Source organism: Heterodontus francisci, chromosome 36, assembly GCF_036365525.1.
Source record: "Heterodontus francisci isolate sHetFra1 chromosome 36, sHetFra1.hap1, whole genome shotgun sequence".
NCBI classification, from domain to species: Eukaryota; Metazoa; Chordata; class Chondrichthyes; order Heterodontiformes; family Heterodontidae; genus Heterodontus; species Heterodontus francisci.
In genome coordinates, this window is record NC_090406.1 from 27,110,065 (window position 1) to 27,135,658 (window position 25,594).

At 39.5% G+C, this 25,594-nt stretch overlaps 1 protein-coding gene across 1 annotated transcript in view; it reads left to right on the plus strand.

Moving 5' to 3' along the window:
• LOC137351445 (pneumococcal serine-rich repeat protein-like) overlaps window positions 1-25,594 on the plus strand; it is a 74,574-nt gene that overhangs the window by 7,004 nt on the left and 41,976 nt on the right. Inside the window, exons 11-61 of the mRNA XM_068015891.1 lie at window positions 151-348; window positions 651-809; window positions 1,060-1,212; window positions 1,522-1,686; window positions 2,000-2,155; window positions 2,458-2,616; window positions 2,867-3,019; window positions 3,329-3,493; window positions 3,807-3,962; window positions 4,265-4,423; window positions 4,674-4,826; window positions 5,136-5,300; window positions 5,614-5,769; window positions 6,072-6,230; window positions 6,481-6,633; window positions 6,943-7,107; window positions 7,421-7,576; window positions 7,879-8,037; window positions 8,288-8,440; window positions 8,750-8,914; window positions 9,228-9,383; window positions 9,686-9,844; window positions 10,095-10,247; window positions 10,902-11,066; window positions 11,380-11,535; window positions 11,838-11,996; window positions 12,246-12,398; window positions 13,053-13,217; window positions 13,531-13,686; window positions 13,989-14,147; window positions 14,397-14,549; window positions 14,859-15,023; window positions 15,337-15,492; window positions 15,795-15,953; window positions 16,203-16,355; window positions 16,665-16,829; window positions 17,143-17,298; window positions 18,009-18,161; window positions 18,471-18,635; window positions 18,949-19,104; window positions 19,815-19,967; window positions 20,277-20,441; window positions 20,755-20,910; window positions 21,621-21,773; window positions 22,083-22,247; window positions 22,561-22,716; window positions 23,427-23,576; window positions 23,886-24,050; window positions 24,364-24,519; window positions 24,822-24,980; window positions 25,230-25,382. Coding sequence (XP_067871992.1) covers window positions 151-348; window positions 651-809; window positions 1,060-1,212; window positions 1,522-1,686; window positions 2,000-2,155; window positions 2,458-2,616; window positions 2,867-3,019; window positions 3,329-3,493; window positions 3,807-3,962; window positions 4,265-4,423; window positions 4,674-4,826; window positions 5,136-5,300; window positions 5,614-5,769; window positions 6,072-6,230; window positions 6,481-6,633; window positions 6,943-7,107; window positions 7,421-7,576; window positions 7,879-8,037; window positions 8,288-8,440; window positions 8,750-8,914; window positions 9,228-9,383; window positions 9,686-9,844; window positions 10,095-10,247; window positions 10,902-11,066; window positions 11,380-11,535; window positions 11,838-11,996; window positions 12,246-12,398; window positions 13,053-13,217; window positions 13,531-13,686; window positions 13,989-14,147; window positions 14,397-14,549; window positions 14,859-15,023; window positions 15,337-15,492; window positions 15,795-15,953; window positions 16,203-16,355; window positions 16,665-16,829; window positions 17,143-17,298; window positions 18,009-18,161; window positions 18,471-18,635; window positions 18,949-19,104; window positions 19,815-19,967; window positions 20,277-20,441; window positions 20,755-20,910; window positions 21,621-21,773; window positions 22,083-22,247; window positions 22,561-22,716; window positions 23,427-23,576; window positions 23,886-24,050; window positions 24,364-24,519; window positions 24,822-24,980; window positions 25,230-25,382 — 8,100 coding nt within the window. The remainder of the gene's footprint in view (window positions 1-150; window positions 349-650; window positions 810-1,059; window positions 1,213-1,521; window positions 1,687-1,999; window positions 2,156-2,457; window positions 2,617-2,866; window positions 3,020-3,328; window positions 3,494-3,806; window positions 3,963-4,264; window positions 4,424-4,673; window positions 4,827-5,135; window positions 5,301-5,613; window positions 5,770-6,071; window positions 6,231-6,480; window positions 6,634-6,942; window positions 7,108-7,420; window positions 7,577-7,878; window positions 8,038-8,287; window positions 8,441-8,749; window positions 8,915-9,227; window positions 9,384-9,685; window positions 9,845-10,094; window positions 10,248-10,901; window positions 11,067-11,379; window positions 11,536-11,837; window positions 11,997-12,245; window positions 12,399-13,052; window positions 13,218-13,530; window positions 13,687-13,988; window positions 14,148-14,396; window positions 14,550-14,858; window positions 15,024-15,336; window positions 15,493-15,794; window positions 15,954-16,202; window positions 16,356-16,664; window positions 16,830-17,142; window positions 17,299-18,008; window positions 18,162-18,470; window positions 18,636-18,948; window positions 19,105-19,814; window positions 19,968-20,276; window positions 20,442-20,754; window positions 20,911-21,620; window positions 21,774-22,082; window positions 22,248-22,560; window positions 22,717-23,426; window positions 23,577-23,885; window positions 24,051-24,363; window positions 24,520-24,821; window positions 24,981-25,229; window positions 25,383-25,594) is intronic.

Consider the following 25,594-nt stretch of genomic DNA (forward strand, 5'->3'; position numbering starts at 1 on the left):
CTAATACAGGGAGAATCATTTGCAAATTCCATTTCCTGTGTTTCTGTTGCAACATAGCCATGTTATATTACCGGGTAATTTGCCGTTTATTTAATTAACAAACCATAGCAGTTCATATTTTCATAGACATTAATGAGTATGTTATTCCAGGTTGCTGGTTGGCTTCAATTATGCAATTATCTATTCTCACAGCAACAACAGAAACTTTGACTGCAAGTACACAGAGCACCACTGCAGAGCTGACCTCCTCATCAACTCCTGCATCAACAAGTACAACAGAAGCTACAACTGCAAGCAGTTCTATTTCAACAACAACGGAATCAACAACACAAATCAGCACAACAAGTGGTAAGTACAAGAGGAAACCTTTATCAGCTGTTTCATTCTGATTCCTTTCAATCTAATACAGAGTTATGAAATAAGAACAAATTTGGCAGAGTTTTTGGCTAGCCGCAAAATTGCAAGACGGAATCATGCTCCACGTCATTTGGTGCCTTGCTAAAGTTGTAAGATGAAAATATGACTATAGTAAATCAGTGTTTTTAATCTCGCTGTGAACAAGACATGGCAAATGTCTATAATGCACAAATCTGAGTCTGTTGTTGCATATTATCTGTTTAGCTCAGTAACAATATAAACTATTTCAACAGCAACATCAGAAACCATGACTGCAGGTACATTAAGCACCACTGCAGCACTGACCAGCCCAACAACTGCCCCCTCAACAAGTACATCAGGAGCAACAACTACAGGGAGCTCTACTCCAACAATGACAATGGAATCAACGACACAGCTCACGACAACAGGTGGTGAGTATCATAGGAAAGCTTTATCAGCTGTTTCATTCCATTTCCTTTCAATCTAATGCAGGATTTTGCAAGAAGTCTCATTTCCCTGCCATTTGGTGACCTGCTACTGTTGGAACATAGCCATAGTATTATACTAAGTCATTGCTTTTAATCGAAGGGTTAACGTGAGCTGGCAGTTTTTCCTTAATGAACAAATCTGTGTTACACGGTTGCAGTTTACCTCAGTAACAATATTAAACTATTGCAACAGCAGAAACCTCAGCATCGAGTACACTCAGCACCACTGCAGCACCAACCTCTACAGAAGCTGCTACATCAACAAGTACATTAGGAGCGACAAGTGCAGAGAGCTCTACTCCAGCATCCACAAGCATCTCAACATCCCCACTCACTACAACAAGTGGTGAGTATCCAAGTAAACACTACAAAGCTGTTTCATTCTGATACTTTTCAATGATTGAAGGATTAAGAAACACATCAGGAAATAGCAACAAGAGATCAGACTGGTACTTTGTCAGCTACAGTATTGGATGGGAGAATCATAGGTTACTTGGTTCTTTGCTGCTTTTCCAACATGACTACATATATCCAACTGAGTAACTTGCATTACACCAAAGTGTCAACTATACATTGCAGTATATCAATTTCTATTCCTCTGTATTTTATTCCAAGTTGCCTGTTGCCTCAGTAACCTTGTCATATGATTTCACAGCAACAGCAGAAACCTCGACTACAATTACAGAGACCAGCTCTGCAACACCAACTTCTATATCAACTCCTGCGTCAACAATTACAACACCAGCAACTACAAGCAGCTCAACTCTAGCATCGACAGCTGAATCAACGACAATCGCAACGACACAACTCACTACAAGTGGTGAGTATCATACTAAATTTTTAACAAATTTTCTAAACTACTTTGTCTCAATTTAATGGAGGATTATGACTGCATACTGGAAGAAAAAGAAAATATTGGAAATATATTGTTTACAACTATGCTAATACAGGGAGAATCATTTGCAAATTCCATTTCCTGTGTTTCTGTTGCAACATAGCCATGTTATATTACTGGGTAATTTGCCGTCTATTTAATTAACAAACCATAGCAGTTCATATTTTCATAGACATTAATGAGTATGTTATTCCAAGTTGCTGGTTGGCTTCAATTATGCAATTATCTATTCTCACAGCAACAACAGAAACTTTGACTGCAAGTACACAGAGCACCACTGCAGAGCTGACCTCCTCATCAACTCCTGCATCAACAAGTACAACAGAAGCTACAACTGCAAGCAGCTCTATTTCAACAACAACGGAATCAACAACACAAATCATCACAACAAGTGGTAAGTACTATAGGAAACCTTTATCAGCTGTTTCATTCTGATTCCTTTCAATTTAATACAGAGTTATGAAATAAGAACAAATTTGGCAGAGTTTTTGGCTAGCCGCAAAATTGCAAGACGGAATCATGCTCCACGTCATTTGGTGCCTTGCTAAAGTTGTAAGATGAAAATATGACTATAGTAAATCAGTGTTTTTAATCTAGCTGTTAACAAGACATGGCAAATGTCTATAATGCACAAATCTGAGTCTGTTGTTGCATATTATCTGTTTAGCTCAGTAACAATATAAACTATTTCAACAGCAATATCAGAAACCACGACTGCAGGTACATTAAGCACCACTGCAGCACTGACCAGCCCAACAGCTGCCCCCTCAACAAGTACATCAGGAGCAACAACTACAGGGAGCTCTACTCCAACAATGACAATGGAATCAACGACACAGCTCACGACAACAGGTGGTGAGTATCATAGGAAAGCTTTATCAGCTGTTTCATTCCGTTTCCTTTCAATCTAATGCAGGATTTTGCAAGAAGTCTCATTTCCCTGCCATTTGGTGACCTGCTACTGTTGGAACATAGCCATAGTATTATACTAAGTCATTGCTTTTAATCGAAGGGTTAACGTGAGCTGGCAGTTTTTCCTTAATGAACAAATCTGTGTTACACGGTTGCAGTTTACCTCAGTAACAATATTAAACTATTGCAACAGCAGAAACCTCAGCATCGAGTACACTCAGCACCACTGCAGCACCAACCTCTACAGAAGCTGCTACATCAACAAGTACATTAGGAGCGACAAGTGCAGAGAGCTCTACTCCAGCATCCACAAGCATCTCAACATCCCCACTCACTACAACAAGTGGTGAGTATCCAAGTAAACACTACAAAGCTGTTTCATTCTGATACTTTTCAATGATTGAAGGATTAAGAAACACATCAGGAAATAGCAACAAGAGATCAGACTGGTACTTTGTCAGCTACAGTATTGGATGGGAGAATCATAGGTTACTTGGTTCTTTGCTGCTTTTCCAACATGACTACATATATCCAACTGAGTAACTTGCATTACACCAAAGTGTCAACTATACATTGCAGTATATCAATTTCTATTCCTCTGTATTTTATTCCAAGTTGCCTGTTGCCTCAGTAACCTTGTCATATGATTTCACAGCAACAGCAGAAACCTCGACTACAATTACAGAGACCAGCTCTGCAACACCAACTTCTATATCAACTCCTGCGTCAACAATTACAACACCAGCAACTACAAGCAGCTCAACTCTAGCATCGACAGCTGAATCAACGACAATCGCAACGACACAACTCACTACAAGTGGTGAGTATCATACTAAATTTTTAACGAATTTTCTAAACTACTTTGTCTCAATTTAATGGAGGATTATGACTGCATACTGGAAGAAAAAGAAAATATTGGAAAGATATTGTTTACAACTATGCTAATACAGGGAGAATCATTTGCAAATTCCATTTCCTGTGTTTCTGTTGCAACATAGCCATGTTATATTACTGGGTAATTTGCCGTCTATTTAATTAACAAACCATAGCAGTTCATATTTTCATAGACATTAATGAGTATGTTATTCCAAGTTGCTGGTTGGCTTCAATTATGCAATTATCTATTCTCACAGCAACAACAGAAACTTTGACTGCAAGTACACAGAGCACCACTGCAGAGCTGACCTCCTCATCAACTCCTGCATCAACAAGTACAACAGAAGCTACAACTGCAAGCAGCTCTATTTCAACAACAACGGAATCAACAACACAAATCATCACAACAAGTGGTAAGTACTATAGGAAACCTTTATCAGCTGTTTCATTCTGATTCCTTTCAATCTAATACAGAGTTATGAAATAAGAACAAATTTGGCAGAGTTTTTGGCTAGCCGCAAAATTGCAAGACGGAATCATGCTCCACGTCATTTGGTGCCTTGCTAAAGTTGTAAGATGAAAATATGACTATAGTAAATCAGTGTTTTTAATCTAGCTGTTAACAAGACATGGCAAATGTCTATAATGCACAAATCTGAGTCTGTTGTTGCATATTATCTGTTTAGCTCAGTAACAATATAAACTATTTCAACAGCAATATCAGAAACCACGACTGCAGGTACATTAAGCACCACTGCAGCACTGACCAGCCCAACAGCTGCCCCCTCAACAAGTACATCAGGAGCAACAACTACAGGGAGCTCTACTCCAACAATGACAATGGAATCAACGACACAGCTCACGACAACAGGTGGTGAGTATCATAGGAAAGCTTTATCAGCTGTTTCATTCCGTTTCCTTTCAATCTAATGCAGGATTTTGCAAGAAGTCTCATTTCCCTGCCATTTGGTGACCTGCTACTGTTGGAACATAGCCATAGTATTATACTAAGTCATTGCTTTTAATCGAAGGGTTAACGTGAGCTGGCAGTTTTTCCTTAATGAACAAATCTGTGTTACACGGTTGCAGTTTACCTCAGTAACAATATTAAACTATTGCAACAGCAGAAACCTCAGCATCGAGTACACTCAGCACCACTGCAGCACCAACCTCTACAGAAGCTGCTACATCAACAGGTACATCAGGAGCGACAAGTGCAGAGAGCTCTACTCCAGCATCCACAAGCATCTCAACATCCCCACTCACTACAACAAGTGGTGAGTATCCAAGTAAACACTACAAAGCTGTTTCATTCTGATACTTTTCAATGATTGAAGGATTAAGAAACACATCAGGAAATAGCAACAAGAGATCAGACTGGTACTTTGTCAGCTACAGTATTGGATGGGAGAATCATAGGTTACTTGGTTCTTTGCTGCTTTTCCAACATGACTACATATATCCAACTGAGTAACTTGCATTACACCAAAGTATCAACTGTACATTGCAGTATATCAATTTCTATTCCTCTGTATTTTATTCCAAGTTGCCTGTTGCCTCAGTAACCTTGTCATATGATTTCACAGCAACAGCAGAAACCTCGACTACAATTACAGAGACCAGCTCTGCAACACCAACTTCTATATCAACTCCTGCGTCAACAATTACAACACCAGCAACTACAAGCAGCTCAACTCTAGCATCGACAGCTGAATCAACGACAATCGCAACGACACAACTCACTACAAGTGGTGAGTATCATACTAAATTTTTAACGAATTTTCTAAACTACTTTGTCTCAATTTAATGGAGGATTATGACTGCATACTGGAAGAAAAAGAAAATATTGGAAAGATATTGTTTACAACTATGCTAATACAGGGAGAATCATTTGCAAATTCCATTTCCTGTGTTTCTGTTGCAACATAGCCATGTTATATTACTGGGTAATTTGCCGTCTATTTAATTAACAAACCATAGCAGTTCATATTTTCATAGACATTAATGAGTATGTTATTCCAAGTTGCTGGTTGGCTTCAATTATGCAATTATCTATTCTCACAGCAACAACAGAAACTTTGACTGCAAGTACACAGAGCACCACTGCAGAGCTGACCTCCTCATCAACTCCTGCATCAACAAGTACAACAGAAGCTACAACAGCAAGCAGCTCCATTTCAACAACAACGGAATCAACAACACAAATCATCACAACAAGTGGTAAGTACTATAGGAAACCTTTATCAGCTGTTTCATTCTGATTCCTTTCAATCTAATACAGAGTTATGAAATAAGAACAAATTTGGCAGAGTTTTTGGCTAGCCGCAAAATTGCAAGACGGAATCATGCTCCACGTCATTTGGTGCCTTGCTAAAGTTGTAAGATGAAAATATGACTATAGTAAATCAGTGTTTTTAATCTAGCTGTTAACAAGACATGGCAAATGTCTATAATGCACAAATCTGAGTCTGTTGTTGCATATTATCTGTTTAGCTCAGTAACAATATAAACTATTTCAACAGCAACATCAGAAACCACGACTGCAGGTACATTAAGCACCACTGCAGCACTGACCAGCCCAACAGCTGCCCCCTCAACAAGTACATCAGGAGCAACAACTACAGGGAGCTCTACTCCAACAATGACAATGGAATCAACGACACAGCTCACGACAACAGGTGGTGAGTATCATAGGAAAGCTTTATCAGCTGTTTCATTCCGTTTCCTTTCAATCTAATGCAGGATTTTGCAAGAAGTCTCATTTCCCTGCCATTTGGTGACCTGCTACTGTTGGAACATAGCCATAGTATTATACTAAGTCATTGCTTTTAATCGAAGGGTTAACGTGAGCTGGCAATTTTTCCTTAATGAACAAATCTGTGTTACACTGTTGCAGTTTACCTCAGTAACAATATTAAACTATTGCAACAGCAGAAACCTCAGCATCGAGTACACTCAGCACCACTGCAGCACCAACCTCTACAGAAGCTGCTACATCAACAAGTACATTAGGAGCGACAAGTGCAGAGAGCTCTACTCCAGCATCCACAAGCATCTCAACATCCCCACTCACTACAACAAGTGGTGAGTATCCAAGTAAACACTACAAAGCTGTTTCATTCTGATACTTTTCAATGGTTGAAGGATTAAGAAACACATCAGGAAATAGCAACAAGAGATCAGACTGGTACTTTGTCAGCTACAGTATTGGATGGGAGAATCATAGGTTACTTGGTTCTTTGCTGCTTTTCCAACATGACTACATATATCCAACTGAGTAACTTGCATTACACCAAAGTGTCAACTATACATTGCAGTATATCAATTTCTATTCCTCTGTATATTATTCCAAGTTGCCTGTTGCCTCAGTAACTTTGTCATATGATTTCACAGCAACAGCAGAAACCTCGACTACAATTACAGAGACCAGCTCTGCAACACCAACTTCTATATCAACTCCTGCGTCAACAATTACAACACCAGCAACTACAAGCAGCTCAACTCTAGCATCGACAGCTGAATCAACGACAATCGCAACGACACAACTCACTACAAGTGGTGAGTATCATACTAAATTTTTAACGAATTTTCTAAACTACTTTGTCTCAATTTAATGGAGGATTATGACTGCATACTGGAAGAAAAAGAAAATATTGGAAATATATTGTTTACAACTATGCTAATACAGGGAGAATCATTTGCAAATTCCATTTCCTGTGTTTCTGTTGCAACATAGCCATGTTATATTACTGGGTAATTTGCCGTCTATTTAATTAACAAACCATAGCAGTTCATATTTTCATAGACATTAATGAGTATGTTATTCCAAGTTGCTGGTTGGCTTCAATTATGCAATTATCTATTCTCACAGCAACAACAGAAACTTTGACTGCAAGTACACAGAGCACCACTGCAGAGCTGACCTCCTCATCAACTCCTGCATCAACAAGTACAACAGAAGCTACAACTGCAAGCAGCTCTATTTCAACAACAACGGAATCAACAACACAAATCATCACAACAAGTGGTAAGTACTATAGGAAACCTTTATCAGCTGTTTCATTCTGATTCCTTTCAATTTAATACAGAGTTATGAAATAAGAACAAATTTGGCAGAGTTTTTGGCTAGCCGCAAAATTGCAAGACGGAATCATGCTTCACGTCATTTGGTGCCTTGCTAAAGTTGTAAGATGAAAATATGACTATAGTAAATCAGTGTTTTTAATCTAGCTGTTAACAAGACATGGCAAATGTCTATAATGCACAAATCTGAGTCTGTTGTTGCATATTATCTGTTTAGCTCAGTAACAATATAAACTATTTCAACAGCAACATCAGAAACCACGACTGCAGGTACATTAAGCACCACTGCAGCACTGACCAGCCCAACAGCTGCCCCCTCAACAAGTACATCAGGAGCAACAACTACAGGGAGCTCTACTCCAACAATGACAATGGAATCAACGACACAGCTCACGACAACAGGTGGTGAGTATCATAGGAAAGCTTTATCAGCTGTTTCATTCCGTTTCCTTTCAATCTAATGCAGGATTTTGCAAGAAGTCTCATTTCCCTGCCATTTGGTGACCTGCTACTGTTGGAACATAGCCATAGTATTATACTAAGTCATTGCTTTTAATCGAAGGGTTAACGTGAGCTGGCAGTTTTTCCTTAATGAACAAATCTGTGTTACACGGTTGCAGTTTACCTCAGTAACAATATTAAACTATTGCAACAGCAGAAACCTCAGCATCGAGTACACTCAGCACCACTGCAGCACCAACCTCTACAGAAGCTGCTACATCAACAAGTACATTAGGAGCGACAAGTGCAGAGAGCTCTACTCCAGCATCCACAAGCATCTCAACATCCCCACTCACTACAACAAGTGGTGAGTATCCAAGTAAACACTACAAAGCTGTTTCATTCTGATACTTTTCAATGATTGAAGGATTAAGAAACACATCAGGAAATAGCAACAAGAGATCAGACTGGTACTTTGTCAGCTACAGTATTGGATGGGAGAATCATAGGTTACTTGGTTCTTTGCTGCTTTTCCAACATGACTACATATATCCAACTGAGTAACTTGCATTACACCAAAGTGTCAACTATACATTGCAGTATATCAATTTCTATTCCTCTGTATTTTATTCCAAGTTGCCTGTTGCCTCAGTAACCTTGTCATATGATTTCACAGCAACAGCAGAAACCTCGACTACAATTACAGAGACCAGCTCTGCAACACCAACTTCTATATCAACTCCTGCGTCAACAATTACAACACCAGCAACTACAAGCAGCTCAACTCTAGCATCGACAGCTGAATCAACGACAATCGCAACGACACAACTCACTACAAGTGGTGAGTATCATACTAAATTTTTAACGAATTTTCTAAACTACTTTGTCTCAATTTAATGGAGGATTATGACTGCATACTGGAAGAAAAAGAAAATATTGGAAATATATTGTTTACAACTATGCTAATACAGGGAGAATCATTTGCAAATTCCATTTCCTGTGTTTCTGTTGCAACATAGCCATGTTATATTACTGGGTAATTTGCCGTCTATTTAATTAACAAACCATAGCAGTTCATATTTTCATAGACATTAATGAGTATGTTATTCCAAGTTGCTGGTTGGCTTCAATTATGCAATTATCTATTCTCACAGCAACAACAGAAACTTTGACTGCAAGTACACAGAGCACCACTGCAGAGCTGACCTCCTCATCAACTCCTGCATCAACAAGTACAACAGAAGCTACAACTGCAAGCAGCTCTATTTCAACAACAACGGAATCAACAACACAAATCATCACAACAAGTGGTAAGTACTATAGGAAACCTTTATCAGCTGTTTCATTCTGATTCCTTTCAATCTAATACAGAGTTATGAAATAAGAACAAATTTGGCAGAGTTTTTGGCTAGCCGCAAAATTGCAAGACGGAATCATGCTTCACGTCATTTGGTGCCTTGCTAAAGTTGTAAGATGAAAATATGACTATAGTAAATCAGTGTTTTTAATCTAGCTGTTAACAAGACATGGCAAATGTCTATAATGCACAAATCTGAGTCTGTTGTTGCATATTATCTGTTTAGCTCAGTAACAATATAAACTATTTCAACAGCAACATCAGAAACCACGACTGCAGGTACATTAAGCACCACTGCAGCACTGACCAGCCCAACAGCTGCCCCCTCAACAAGTACATCAGGAGCAACAACTACAGGGAGCTCTACTCCAACAATGACAATGGAATCAACGACACAGCTCACGACAACAGGTGGTGAGTATCATAGGAAAGCTTTATCAGCTGTTTCATTCCGTTTCCTTTCAATCTAATGCAGGATTTTGCAAGAAGTCTCATTTCCCTGCCATTTGGTGACCTGCTACTGTTGGAACATAGCCATAGTATTATACTAAGTCATTGCTTTTAATCGAAGGGTTAACGTGAGCTGGCAGTTTTTCCTTAATGAACAAATCTGTGTTACACGGTTGCAGTTTACCTCAGTAACAATATTAAACTATTGCAACAGCAGAAACCTCAGCATCGAGTACACTCAGCACCACTGCAGCACCAACCTCTACAGAAGCTGCTACATCAACAAGTACATCAGGAGCGACAAGTGCAGAGAGCTCTACTCCAGCATCCACAAGCATCTCAACATCCCCACTCACTACAACAAGTGGTGAGTATCCAAGTAAACACTACAAAGCTGTTTCATTCTGATACTTTTCAATGGTTGAAGGATTAAGAAACACATCAGGAAATAGCAACAAGAGATCAGACTGGTACTTTGTCAGCTACAGTATTGGATGGGAGAATCATAGGTTACTTGGTTCTTTGCTGCTTTTCCAACATGACTACATATATCCAACTGAGTAACTTGCATTACACCAAAGTGTCAACTATACATTGCAGTATATCAATTTCTATTCCTCTGTATTTTATTCCAAGTTGCCTGTTGCCTCAGTGGGAGGCACAGTGGCGCAGTGGTTAGCACCGCAGCCTCACAGCTCCAGCGACCCATGTTCAATTCTGGGTGCTGCCTGTGTGGAGTTTGCAAGTTCTCCCTGTGTCTGCGTGGGTTTTCTCCGGGTGCTCTGGTTTCCTCCCACAAGCCAAAAGACTTGCAGGTTGATAGGTAAATTGGCCATTATTAATTGCCTCTAGTATCGGTCGGGAAATATAGGGACAGGTGGGGATGTGGTAGGAATATGGGATTAGTGTGGGATTAGTATAAAATGGGTGCTTGATGGTCGGCACAGACTCGGTAGGCCGAAGGGCCTGTTTCAGTGCTGTATCCCGAAACTAAACGAAACATTGTCATATGATTTCACAGCAACAGCAGAAACCTCGACTACAATTACAGAGACCAGCTCTGCAACACCAACTTCTATATCAACTCCTGCGTCAACAATTACAACACCAGCAACTACAAGCAGCTCAACTCTAGCATCGACAGCTGAATCAACGACAATCGCAACGACACAACTCACTACAAGTGGTGAGTATCATACTAAATTTTTAACGAATTTTCTAAACTACTTTGTCTCAATTTAATGGAGGATTATGACTGCATACTGGAAGAAAAAGAAAATATTGGAAATATATTGTTTACAACTATGCTAATACAGGGAGAATCATTTGCAAATTCCATTTCCTGTGTTTCTGTTGCAACATAGCCATGTTATATTACTGGGTAATTTGCCGTCTATTTAATTAACAAACCATAACAGTTCATATTTTCATAGACATTAATGAGTATGTTATTCCAAGTTGCTGGTTGGCTTCAATTATGCAATTATCTATTCTCACAGCAACAACAGAAACTTTGACTGCAAGTACACAGAGCACCACTGCAGAGCTGACCTCCTCATCAACTCCTGCATCAACAAGTACAACAGAAGCTACAACTGCAAGCAGCTCTATTTCAACAACAACGGAATCAACAACACAAATCATCACAACAAGTGGTAAGTACTATAGGAAACCTTTATCAGCTGTTTCATTCTGATTCCTTTCAATCTAATACAGAGTTATGAAATAAGAACAAATTTGGCAGAGTTTTTGGCTAGCCGCAAAATTGCAAGACGGAATCATGCTCCATGTCAATTGGTGCCTTGCTAAAGTTGTAAGATGATAATATGACTATAGTAAATCAGTGTTTTTAATCTAGCTGTTAACAAGACATGGCAAATGTCTATAATGCACAAATCTGAGTCTGTTGTTGCATATTATCTGTTTAGCTCAGTAACAATATAAACTATTTCAACAGCAACATCAGAAACCACGACTGCAGGTACATTAAGCACCACTGCAGCACTGACCAGCCCAACAGCTGCCCCCTCAACAAGTACATCAGGAGCAACAACTACAGGGCGCTCTACTCCAACAATGACAATGGAATCAACGACACAGCTCACGACAACAGGTGGTGAGTATCATAGGAAAGCTTTATCAGCTGTTTCATTCCGTTTCCTTTCAATCTAATGCAGGATTTTGCAAGAAGTCTCATTTCCCTGCCATTTGGTGACCTGCTACTGTTGGAACATAGCCATAGTATTATACTAAGTCATTGCTTTTAATCGAAGGGTTAACATGAGCTGGCAGTTTGTCCTGAATGCACAAATCTGTGTTACACGGTTGCAGTTTACCTCAGTAACAATATAAACTATTGCAACAGCAGAAACCTCAGCATCGAGTACACTCAGCACCACTGCAGCACCAACCTCTACAGCAGCTGCTACATCAACAAGTACATCAGGAGCGACAAGTGCAGAGAGCTCTACTCCAGCATCCACAAGCATCTCAACATCCCCAATCACTACAACAAGTGGTGAGTATCCAAGTAAACACGACAAAGCTGTTTCATTCTGATACTTTTCAATGATTGAAGGATTAAGAAACACATCAGGAAATAGCAACAAGAGATCAGACTGGTACTTCGTCAGCTACAGTATTGGATGGGAGAATCATAGGTTACTTGGTTCTTTGCTGCTTTTCCAACATGACTACATATATCCAACTGAGTAACTTGCATTATACCAAAGTGTCAACTATACATTGCAGGATATCAATTTCTATTCCTCTGTATTTTATTCCAAGTTGCCTGTTGCCTCAGTGGGAGGCACAGTGGCGCAGTGGTTAGCACCGCAGCCTCACAGCTCCAGCGACCCAGGTTCAATTCTGGGTGCTGCCTGTGTGGAGTTTGCAAATTCTCCCTGTGTCTGCGTGGGTTTTCTCTGGGTGCTCTGGTTTCCTCCCACAAGCCAAAAGACTTGCAGGTTGACAGGTAAATTGGCCATTATTAATTGCCTCTAGTATCGGTCGGGAAATATAGGGACAGGTGGGGATGTGGTAGGAATATGGGATTAGTGTGGGATTAGTATAAAATGGGTGCTTGATGGTCGGCACAGACTCGGTGGGCCGAAGGGCCTGTTTCAGTGCTGTATCTCGAAACTAAACTAAACATTGTTAACTGATTTCACAGCAACAGCAGAAACCTCGACTACAATTACAGAGACCAGCTCTGCAACACCAACTTCTATATCAACTCCTGCGTCAACAATTGCAACACCAGCAACTACAAGCAGCTCAACTCTAGCATCGACAGCTGAATCAACGACAATCGCAACGACACAACTCACTACAAGTGGTGAGTATCATACTAAATTTTTAACGAATTTTCTAAACTACTTTGTCTCAATTTAATGGAGGATTATGACTGCATACTGGAAGAAAAAGAAAATATTGGAAATATATTGTTTACAACTATGCTAATACAGGGAGAATCATTTGCAAATTCCATTTCCTGTGGTACTGTTGCAACATAGCCATGTTATATTACTGGGTAATTTGCCGTCTATTTAATTAACAAACCATAACAGTTCATATTTTCATAGACATTAATGAGTATGTTGTTCCAAGTTGCTGGTTGGCTTCAATTATGCAATTATCTATTCTCACAGCAACAACAGAAACTTTGACTGCAAGTACACAGAGCACCACTGCAGAGCTGACCTCCTCATCAACTCCTGCATCAACAAGTACAACAGAAGCTACAACTGCAAGCAGCTCTATTTCAACAACAACGGAATCAACAACACAAATCATCACAACAAGTGGTAAGTACTATAGGAAACCTTTATCAGCTGTTTCATTCTGATTCCTTTCAATCTAATACAGAGTTATGAAATAAGAACAAACTTGGCAGAGTTTTTGGCTAGCCGCAAAATTGCAAGAGGGAATCATGCTCCATGTCAATTGGTGCCTTGCTAAAGATGTAAGATGATAATATGACTATAGTAAATCAGTGTTTGTAATCGAGCTGTGAACAAGACATGGCAAATGTCTATAATGCACAAATCTGAGTCTGTTGTTGGATATTATCTGTTTAGCTCAGTAACAATATAAACTATTTCAACAGCAACATCAGAAACCACGACTGCAGGTCCATTAAGCACCACTGCAGCACTGACCAGCCCAACAGCTAGCCCCTCAACAAGTACATCAGGAGCAACAACTACAGGGAGCTCTACTCCAACAATGACAATGGAATCAATGACACAGCTCACGACAACAGGTGGTGAGTATCATAGGAAAGCTTTATCAGCTGTTTCATTCCGTTTCCTTTCAATCTAATGCAGGATTTTGCAAGAAGTCTCATTTCCCTGCCATTTCGTGACCTGCTACTGTTGGAACATAGCCATAGTATTATACTAAGTCATTGCTTTTAATCTAAGGGTTAACATGAGCTAGCAGTTTGTCCTTAATGCACAAATCTGTGTTAAACGGTTGCAGTTTTCCTCAGTAACAATATAAACTATTGCAACAGCAGAAACCTCAGCATCGAGTACACTCAGCACCACTGCAGCACCAACCTCTACAGCAGCTGCTACATCAACAAGTACATCAGGAGCGACAAGTGCAGAGAGCTCCACTCCAGCATCCACAAGCATCTCAACATCCCCACTCACTACAACAAGTGGTGAGTATCCAAGTAAACACGACAAAGCTGTTTCATTCTGATACTTTTCAATGATTGAAGGATTAAGAAACACATCAGGAAATAGCAACAAGAGATCAGACTGGTACTTTGTCAGCTACAGTATTGGATGGGAGAATCATAGGTTACTTGGTTCTTTGCTGCTTTTCCAACAGGACTACATATATCCAACTGAGTAACTAGCATTACACCAAAGTGTCAACTGTACATTGCAGTATATCAATTTCTATTCCTCTGTATTTTATTCCAAGTTGCCTGTTGCCTCAGTAACCTTGTTATATGATTTCACAGCAACAGCAGAAACCTCGACTACAATTACAGAGACCAGCTCTGCAACACCAACTTCTATATCAGCTCCTGCGTCAACAATTACAACACCAGCAACAACAAGCAGCTCAACTCTAGCATCGACAGCTGAATCAACGACAATCGCAACGACACAACTCACTACAAGTAGTGAGTATCATACTAAATTTTTAACGAATTTTCTAAACTACTTTGTCTCAATTTAATGGAGGATTATGACTGCATACTGGAAGAAAAAGAAAATATTGGAAATATATTGTTTACAACTATGCTAATACAGGGAGAATCATTTGCAAATTCCATTTCCTGTGGTACTGTTGCAACATAGCCATGTTATATTACTGGGTAATTTGCCGTCTATTTAATTAACAAACCATAACAGTTCATATTTTCATAGACATTAATGAGTATGTTGTTCCAAGTTGCTGGTTGGCTTCAATTATGCAATTATCTATTCTCACAGCAACAACAGAAACTTTGACTGCAAGTACACAGAGCACCACTGCAGAGCTGACCTCCTCATCAACTCCTGCATCAACAAGTACAACAGAAGCTACAACTGCAAGCAGCTCTATTTCAACAACAACGGAATCAACAACACAAATCATCACAACAAGTGGTAAGTACTATAGGAAACCTTTATCAGCTGTTTCATTCTGATTCCTTTCAATCTAATACAGAGTTATGAAATAAGAACAAATTTGGCAGAGTTTTTGGCTAGCCGCAAAATTGCAAGAGGGAATCATGCTCCATGTCAATTGGTGCCTTGCTAAAGATGTAAGATGATAGTATGACTATAGTAAATCAGTGTTTGTAATCGAGCTGTGAACAAGACATGGCAAATGTCTATAATGCACAAATCTGAGTCTGTTGTTGGATATTATCTGTTTAGCTCAGTAACAATATAAACTATTTCAACAGCAACATCAGAAACCACGACTGCAGGTCCATTAAGCACCACTGCAGCACTGACCAGCCCAACAGCTAGCCCCTCAACAAGTACATCAGGAGCAACAACTACAGGGAGCTCTACTCCAACAATGACAATGGAATCAATGACACAGCTCACGACAACAGGTGGTGAGTATCATAGGAAAGCTTTATCAGCTGTTTCATTCCGTTTCCTTTCAATCTAATGCAGGATTTTGCAAGAAGTCTCATTTCCCTGCCATTTCGTGACCTGCTACTGTTGGAACATAGCCATAGTATTATACTAAGTCATTGCTTTTAATCTAAGGGTTAACATGAGCTAGCAGTTTGTCCTTAATGCACAAATCTGTGTTAAACGGTTGCAGTTTTCCTCAGTAACAATATAAACTATTGCAACAGCAGAAACCTCAGCATCGAGTACACTCAGCACCACTGCAGCACCAACCTCTACAGCAGCTGCTACATCAACAAGTACATCAGGAGCGACAAGTGCAGAGAGCTCCACTCCAGCATCCACAAGCATCTCAACATCCCCAATCACTACAACAAGTGGTGAGTATCCAAGTAAACACTACAAAGCTGTTTCATTCTGATACTTTTCAATGATTGAAGGATTAAGAAACACATCAGGAAATAGCAACAAGAGATCAGACTGGTACTTTGTCAGCTACAGTATTGGATGGGAGAATCATAGGTTACTTGGTTCTTTGCTGCTTTTCCAACAGGACTACATATATCCAACTGAGTAACTAGCATTACACCAAAGTATCAACTGTACATTGCAGTATATCAATTTCTATTCCTCTGTATTTTATTCCAAGTTGCCTGTTGCCTCAGTAACCTTGTTATATGATTTCACAGCAACAGCAGAAACCTCGACTACAATTACAGAGACCAGCTCTGCAACACCAACTTCTATATCAACTCCTGCGTCAACAATTACAACACCAGCAACTACAAGCAGCTCAACTCTAGCATCGACAGCTGAATCAACGACAATCGCAACGACACAACTCACTACAAGTGGTGAGTATCATACTAAATTTTTAACGAATTTTCTAAACTACTTTGTCTCAATTTAATGGAGGATTATGACTGCATACTGGAAGAAAAAGAAAATATTGGAAATATATTGTTTACAACTATGCTAATACAGGGAGAATCATTTGCAAATTCCATTTCCTGTGGTACTGTTGCAACATAGCCATGTTATATTACTGGGTAATTTGCCGTCTATTTAATTAACAAACCATAACAGTTCATATTTTCATAGACATTAATGAGTATGTTGTTCCAAGTTGCTGGTTGGCTTCAATTATGCAATTATCTATTCTCACAGCAACAACAGAAACTTTGACTGCAAGTACACAGAGCACCACTGCAGAGCTGACCTCCTCATCAACTCCTGCATCAACAAGTACAACAGAAGCTACAACTGCAAGCAGCTCTATTTCAACAACAACGGAATCAACAACACAAATCATCACAACAAGTGGTAAGTACTATAGGAAACCTTTATCAGCTGTTTCATTCTGATTCCTTTCAATCTAATACAGAGTTATGAAATAAGAACAAATTTGGCAGAGTTTTTGGCTCGCCGCAAAATTGCAAGAGGGAATCATGCTCCATGTCAATTGGTGCCTTGCTAAAGATGTAAGATGATAATATGACTATAGTAAATCAGTGTTTGTAATCGAGCTGTGAACAAGACATGGCAAATGTCTATAATGCACAAATCTGAGTCTGTTGTTGGATATTATCTGTTTAGCTCAGTAACAATATAAACTATTTCAACAGCAACATCAGAAACCACGACTGCAGGTCCATTAAGCACCACCGCAGCACTGACCAGCCCAACAGCTAGCCCCTCAACAAGTACATCAGGAGCAACAACTACAGGGAGCTCTACTCCAACAATGACAATGGAATCAATGACACAGCTCACGACAACAGGTGGTGAGTATCATAGGAAAGCTTTATCAGCTGTTTCATTCCGTTTCCTTTCAATCTAATGCAGGATTTTGCAAGAAGTCTCATTTCCCTGCCATTTCGTGACCTGCTACTGTTGGAACATAGCCATAGTATTATACTAAGTCATTGCTTTTAATCTAAGGGTTAACATGAGCTAGCAGTTTGTCCTTAATGCACAAATCTGTGTTAAACGGTTGCAGTTTTCCTCAGTAACAATATAAACTATTGCAACAGCAGAAACCTCAGCATCGAGTACACTCAGCACCACTGCAGCACCAACCTCTACAGCAGCTGCTACATCAACAAGTACATCAGGAGCGACAAGTGCAGAGAGCTCTACTCCAGCATCCACAAGCATCTCAACATCCCCACTCACTACAACAAGTGGTGAGTATCCAAGTAAACACTACAAAGCTGTTTCATTCTGATACTTTTCAATGATTGAAGGATTAAGAAACACATCAGGAAATAGCAACAAGAGATCAGACTGGTACTTTGTCAGCTACAGTATTGGATGGGAGAATCATAGGTTACTTGGTTCTTTGCTGCTTTTCCAACAGGACTACATATATCCAACTGAGTAACTAGCATTACACCAAAGTATCAACTGTACATTGCAGTATATCAATTTCTATTCCTCTGTATTTTATTCCAAGTTGCCTGTTGCCTCAGTAACCTTGTTATATGATTTCACAGCAACAGCAGAAACCTCGACTACAATTACAGAGACCAGCTCTGCAACACCAACTTCTATATCAACTCCTGCGTCAACAATTACAACACCAGCAACTACAAGCAGCTCAACTCTAGCATCGACAGCTGAATCAACGACAATCGCAACGACACAACTCACTACAAGTGGTGAGTATCATACTAAATTTTTAACGAATTTTCTAAACTACTTTGTCTCAATTTAATGGAGGATTATGACTGCATACTGGAAGAAAAAGAAAATATTGGAAATATATTGTTTACAACTATGCTAATACAGGGAGAATCATTTGCAAATTCCATTTCCTGTGGTACTGTTGCAACATAGCCATGTTATATTACTGGGTAATTTGCCGTCTATTTAATTAACAAACCATAACAGTTCATATTTTCATAGACATTAATGAGTATGTTGTTCCAAGTTGCTGGTTGGCTTCAATTATGCAATTATCTATTCTCACAGCAACAACAGAAACTTTGACTGCAAGTACACAGAGCACCACTGCAGAGCTGACCTCCTCATCAACTCCTGCATCAACAAGTACAACAGAAGCTACAACTGCAAGCAGCTCTATTTCAACAACAACGGAATCAACAACACAAATCATCACAACAAGTGGTAAGTACTATAGGAAACCTTTATCAGCTGTTTCATTCTGATTCCTTTCAATCTAATACAGAGTTATGAAATAAGAACAAATTTGGCAGAGTTTTTGGCTCGCCGCAAAATTGCAAGAGGGAATCATGCTCCATGTCAATTGGTGCCTTGCTAAAGATGTAAGATGATAATATGACTATAGTAAATCAGTGTTTGTAATCGAGCTGTGAACAAGACATGGCAAATGTCTATAATGCACAAATCTGAGTCTGTTGTTGGATATTATCTGTTTAGCTCAGTAACAATATAAACTATTTCAACAGCAACATCAGAAACCACGACTGCAGGTCCATTAAGCACCACCGCAGCACTGACCAGCCCAACAGCTAGCCCCTCAACAAGTACATCAGGAGCAACAACTACAGGGAGCTCTACTCCAACAATGACAATGGAATCAATGACACAGCTCACGACAACAGGTGGTGAGTATCATAGGAAAGCTTTATCAGCTGTTTCATTCCGTTTCCTTTCAATCTAATGCAGGATTTTGCAAGAAGTCTCATTTCCCTGCCATTTCGTGACCTGCTACTGTTGGAACATAGCCATAGTATTATACTAAGTCATTGCTTTTAATCTAAGGGTTAACATGAGCTAGCAGTTTGTCCTTAATGCACAAATCTGTGTTAAACGGTTGCAGTTTTCCTCAGTAACAATATAAACTATTGCAACAGCAGAAACCTCAGCATCGAGTACACTCAGCACCACTGCAGCACCAACCTCTACAGCAGCTGCTACATCAACAAGTACATCAGGAGCGACAAGTGCAGAGAGCTCTACTCCAGCATCCACAAGCATCTCAACATCCCCACTCACTACAACAAGTGGTGAGTATCCAAGTAAACACTACAAAGCTGTTTCATTCTGATACTTTTCAATGATTGAAGGATTAAGAAACACATCAGGAAATAGCAACAAGAGATCAGACTGGTACTTTGTCAGCTACAGTATTGGATGGGAGAATCATAGGTTACTTGGTTCTTTGCTGCTTTTCCAACAGGACTACATATATCCAACTGAGTAACTAGCATTACACCAAAGTATCAACTGTACATTGCAGTATATCAATTTCTATTCCTCTGTATTTTATTCCAAGTTGCCTGTTGCCTCAGTAACCTTGTTATATGATTTCACAGCAACAGCAGAAACCTCGACTACAATTACAGAGACCAGCTCTGCAACACCAACTTCTATATCAACTCCTGCATCAACAATTACAACACCAGCAACTACAAGCAGCTCAACTCTAGCATCGACAGCTGAATCAACGACAATCGCAACGACACAACTCACTACAAGTGGTGAGTATCATACTAAATTTTTAACGAATTTTCTAAACTACTTTGTCTCAATTTAATGGAGGATTATGACTGCATACTGGAAGAAAAAGAAAATATTGGAAATATATTGTTTACAACTATGCTAATACAGGGAGAATCATTTGCAAATTCCATTTCCTGTGGTACTGTTGCAACATAGCCATGTTATATTACTGGGTAATTTGCCGTCTATTTAATTAACAAACCATAACAGTTCATATTTTCATAGACATTAATGAGTATGTTGTTCCAAGTTGCTGGTTGGCTTCAATTATGCAATTATCTATTCTCACAGCAACAACAGAAACTTTGACTGCAAGTACACAGAGCACCACTGCAGAGCTGACCTCCTCATCAACTCCTGCATCAACAAGTACAACAGAAGCTACAACTGCAAGCAGCTCTATTTCAACAACAACGGAATCAACAACACAAATCATCACAACAAGTGGTAAGTACTATAGGAAACCTTTATCAGCTGTTTCATTCTGATTCCTTTCAATCTAATACAGAGTTATGAAATAAGAACAAATTTGGCAGAGTTTTTGGCTCGCCGCAAAATTGCAAGAGGGAATCATGCTCCATGTCAATTGGTGCCTTGCTAAAGATGTAAGATGATAATATGACTATAGTAAATCAGTGTTTGTAATCGAGCTGTGAACAAGACATGGCAAATGTCTATAATGCACAAATCTGAGTCTGTTGTTGGATATTATCTGTTTAGCTCAGTAACAATATAAACTATTTCAACAGCAACATCAGAAACCACGACTGCAGGTCCATTAAGCACCACCGCAGCACTGACCAGCCCAACAGCTAGCCCCTCAACAAGTACATCAGGAGCAACAACTACAGGGAGCTCTACTCCAACAATGACAATGGAATCAATGACACAGCTCACGACAACAGGTGGTGAGTATCATAGGAAAGCTTTATCAGCTGTTTCATTCCGTTTCCTTTCAATCTAATGCAGGATTTTGCAAGAAGTCTCATTTCCCTGCCATTTCGTGACCTGCTACTGTTGGAACATAGCCATAGTATTATACTAAGTCATTGCTTTTAATCTAAGGGTTAACATGAGCTAGCAGTTTGTCCTTAATGCACAAATCTGTGTTAAACGGTTGCAGTTTTCCTCAGTAACAATATAAACTATTGCAACAGCAGAAACCTCAGCATCGAGTACACTCAGCACCACTGCAGCACCAACCTCTACAGCAGCTGCTACATCAACAAGTACATCAGGAGCGACAAGTGCAGAGAGCTCCACTCCAGCATCCACAAGCATCTCAACATCCCCAATCACTACAACAAGTGGTGAGTATCCAAGTAAACACTACAAAGCTGTTTCATTCTGATACTTTTCAATGATTGAAGGATTAAGAAACACATCAGGAAATAGCAACAAGAGATCAGACTGGTACTTTGTCAGCTACAGTATTGGATGGGAGAATCATAGGTTACTTGGTTCTTTGCTGCTTTTCCAACAGGACTACATATATCCAACTGAGTAACTAGCATTACACCAAAGTATCAACTGTACATTGCAGTATATCAATTTCTATTCCTCTGTATTTTATTCCAAGTTGCCTGTTGCCTCAGTAACCTTGTTATATGATTTCACAGCAACAGCAGAAACCTCGACTACAATTACAGAGACCAGCTCTGCAACACCAACTTCTATATCAACTCCTGCGTCAACAATTACAACACCAGCAACTACAGGCAGCTCAACTCTAGCATCGACAGCTGAATCAACGACAATCGCAACGACACAACTCACTACAAGTGGTGAGTATCATACTAAATTTTTAACGAATTTTCTAAACTACTTTGTCTCAATTTAATGGAGGATTATGACTGCATACTGGAAGAAAAAGAAAATATTGGAAATATATTGTTTACAACTATGCTAATACAGGGAGAATCATTTGCAAATTCCATTTCCTGTGGTACTGTTGCAACATAGCCATGTTATATTACTGGGTAATTTGCCGTCTATTTAATTAACAAACCATAACAGTTCATATTTTCATAGACATTAATGAGTATGTTGTTCCAAGTTGCTGGTTGGCTTCAATTATGCAATTATCTATTCTCACAGCAACAACAGAAACTTTGACTGCAAGTACACAGAGCACCACTGCAGAGCTGACCTCCTCATCAACTCCTGCATCAACAAGTACAACAGAAGCTACAACTGCAAGCAGCTCTATTTCAACAACAACGGAATCAACAACACAAATCATCACAACAAGTGGTAAGTACTATAGGAAACCTTTATCAGCTGTTTCATTCTGATTCCTTTCAATCTAATACAGAGTTATGAAATAAGAACAAATTTGGCAGAGTTTTTGGCTCGCCGCAAAATTGCAAGAGGGAATCATGCTCCATGTCAATTGGTGCCTTGCTAAAGATGTAAGATGATAATATGACTATAGTAAATCAGTGTTTGTAATCGAGCTGTGAACAAGACATGGCAAATGTCTATAATGCACAAATCTGAGTCTGTTGTTGCATATTATCTGTTTAGCTCAGTAACAATATAAACTATTTCAACAGCAACATCAGAAACCACGACTGCAGGTCCATTAAGCACCACCGCAGCACTGACCAGCCCAACAGCTAGCCCCTCAACAAGTACATCAGGAGCAACAACTACAGGGAGCTCTACTCCAACAATGACAATGGAATCAATGACACAGCTCACGACAACAGGTGGTGAGTATCATAGGAAAGCTTTATCAGCTGTTTCATTCCGTTTCCTTTCAATCTAATGCAGGATTTTGCAAGAAGTCTCATTTCCCTGCCATTTCGTGACCTGCTACTGTTGGAACATAGCCATAGTATTATACTAAGTCATTGCTTTTAATCTAAGGGTTAACATGAGCTAGCAGTTTGTCCTTAATGCACAAATCTGTGTTAAACGGTTGCAGTTTTCCTCAGTAACAATATAAACTATTGCAACAGCAGAAACCTCAGCATCGAGTACACTCAGCACCACTGCAGCACCAACCTCTACAGCAGCTGCTACATCAACAAGTACATCAGGAGCGACAAGTGCAGAGAGCTCCACTCCAGCATCCACAAGCATCTCAACATCCCCAATCACTACAAGTGGTGAGTATCCAAGTAAACACTACAAAGCTGTTTCATTCTGATACTTTTCAATGATTGAAGGATTAAGAAACACATCAGGAAATAGCAACAAGAGATCAGACTGGTACTTTGTCAGCTACAGTATTGGATGGGAGAATCATAGGTTACTTGGTTCTTTGCTGCTTTTCCAACAGGACTACATATATCCAACTGAGTAACTAGCATTACACCAAAGTATCAACTGTACATTGCAGTATATCAATTTCTATTCCTCTGTATTTTATTCCAAGTTGCCTGTTGCCTCAGTAACCTTGTTATATGATTTCACAGCAACAGCAGAAACCTCGACTACAATTACAGAGACCAGCTCTGCAACACCAACTTCTATATCAACTCCTGCGTCAACAATTACAACACCAGCAACTACAAGCAGCTCAACTCTAGCATCGACAGCTGAATCAACGACAATCGCAACGACACAACTCACTACAAGTGGTGAGTATCATACTAAATTTTTAACGAATTTTCTAAACTACTTTGTCTCAATTTAATGGAGGATTATGACTGCATACTGGAAGAAAAAGAAAATATTGGAAATATATTGTTTACAACTATGCTAATACAGGGAGAATCATTTGCAAATTCCATTTCCTGTGGTACTGTTGCAACATAGCCATGTTATATTACTGGGTAATTTGCCGTCTATTTAATTAACAAACCATAACAGTTCATATTTTCATAGACATTAATGAGTATGTTGTTCCAAGTTGCTGGTTGGCTTCAATTATGCAATTATCTATTCTCACAGCAACAACAGAAACTTTGACTGCAAGTACACAGAGCACCACTGCAGAGCTGACCTCCTCATCAACTCCTGCATCAACAAGTACAACAGAAGCTACAACTGCAAGCAGCTCTATTTCAACAACAACGGAATCAACAACACAAATCATCACAACAAGTGGTAAGTACTATAGGAAACCTTTATCAGCTGTTTCATTCTGATTCCTTTCAATCTAATACAGAGTTATGAAATAAGAACAAACTTGGCAGAGTTTTTGGCTAGCCGCAAAATTGCAAGAGGGAATCATGCTCCATGTCAATTGGTGCCTTGCTAAAGATGTAAGATGATAATATGACTATAGTAAATCAGTGTTTGTAATCGAGCTGTGAACAAGACATGGCAAATGTCTATAATGCACAAATCTGAGTCTGTTGTTGGATATTATCTGTTTAGCTCAGTAACAATATAAACTATTTCAACAGCAACATCAGAAACCACGACTGCAGGTCCATTAAGCACCACTGCAGCACTGACCAGCCCAACAGCTAGCCCCTCAACAAGTACATCAGGAGCAACAACTACAGGGAGCTCTACTCCAACAATGACAATGGAATCAATGACACAGCTCACGACAACAGGTGGTGAGTATCATAGGAAAGCTTTATCAGCTGTTTCATTCCGTTTCCTTTCAATCTAATGCAGGATTTTGCAAGAAGTCTCATTTCCCTGCCATTTCGTGACCTGCTACTGTTGGAACATAGCCATAGTATTATACTAAGTCATTGCTTTTAATCTAAGGGTTAACATGAGCTAGCAGTTTGTCCTTAATGCACAAATCTGTGTTAAACGGTTGCAGTTTTCCTCAGTAACAATATAAACTATTGCAACAGCAGAAACCTCAGCATCGAGTACACTCAGCACCACTGCAGCACCAACCTCTACAGCAGCTGCTACATCAACAAGTACATCAGGAGCGACAAGTGCAGAGAGCTCCACTCCAGCATCCACAAGCATCTCAACATCCCCACTCACTACAACAAGTGGTGAGTATCCAAGTAAACACTACAAAGCTGTTTCATTCTGATACTTTTCAATGATTGAAGGATTAAGAAACACATCAGGAAATAGCAACAAGAGATCAGACTGGTACTTTGTCAGCTACAGTATTGGATGGGAGAATCATAGGTTACTTGGTTCTTTGCTGCTTTTCCAACAGGACTACATATATCCAACTGAGTAACTAGCATTACACCAA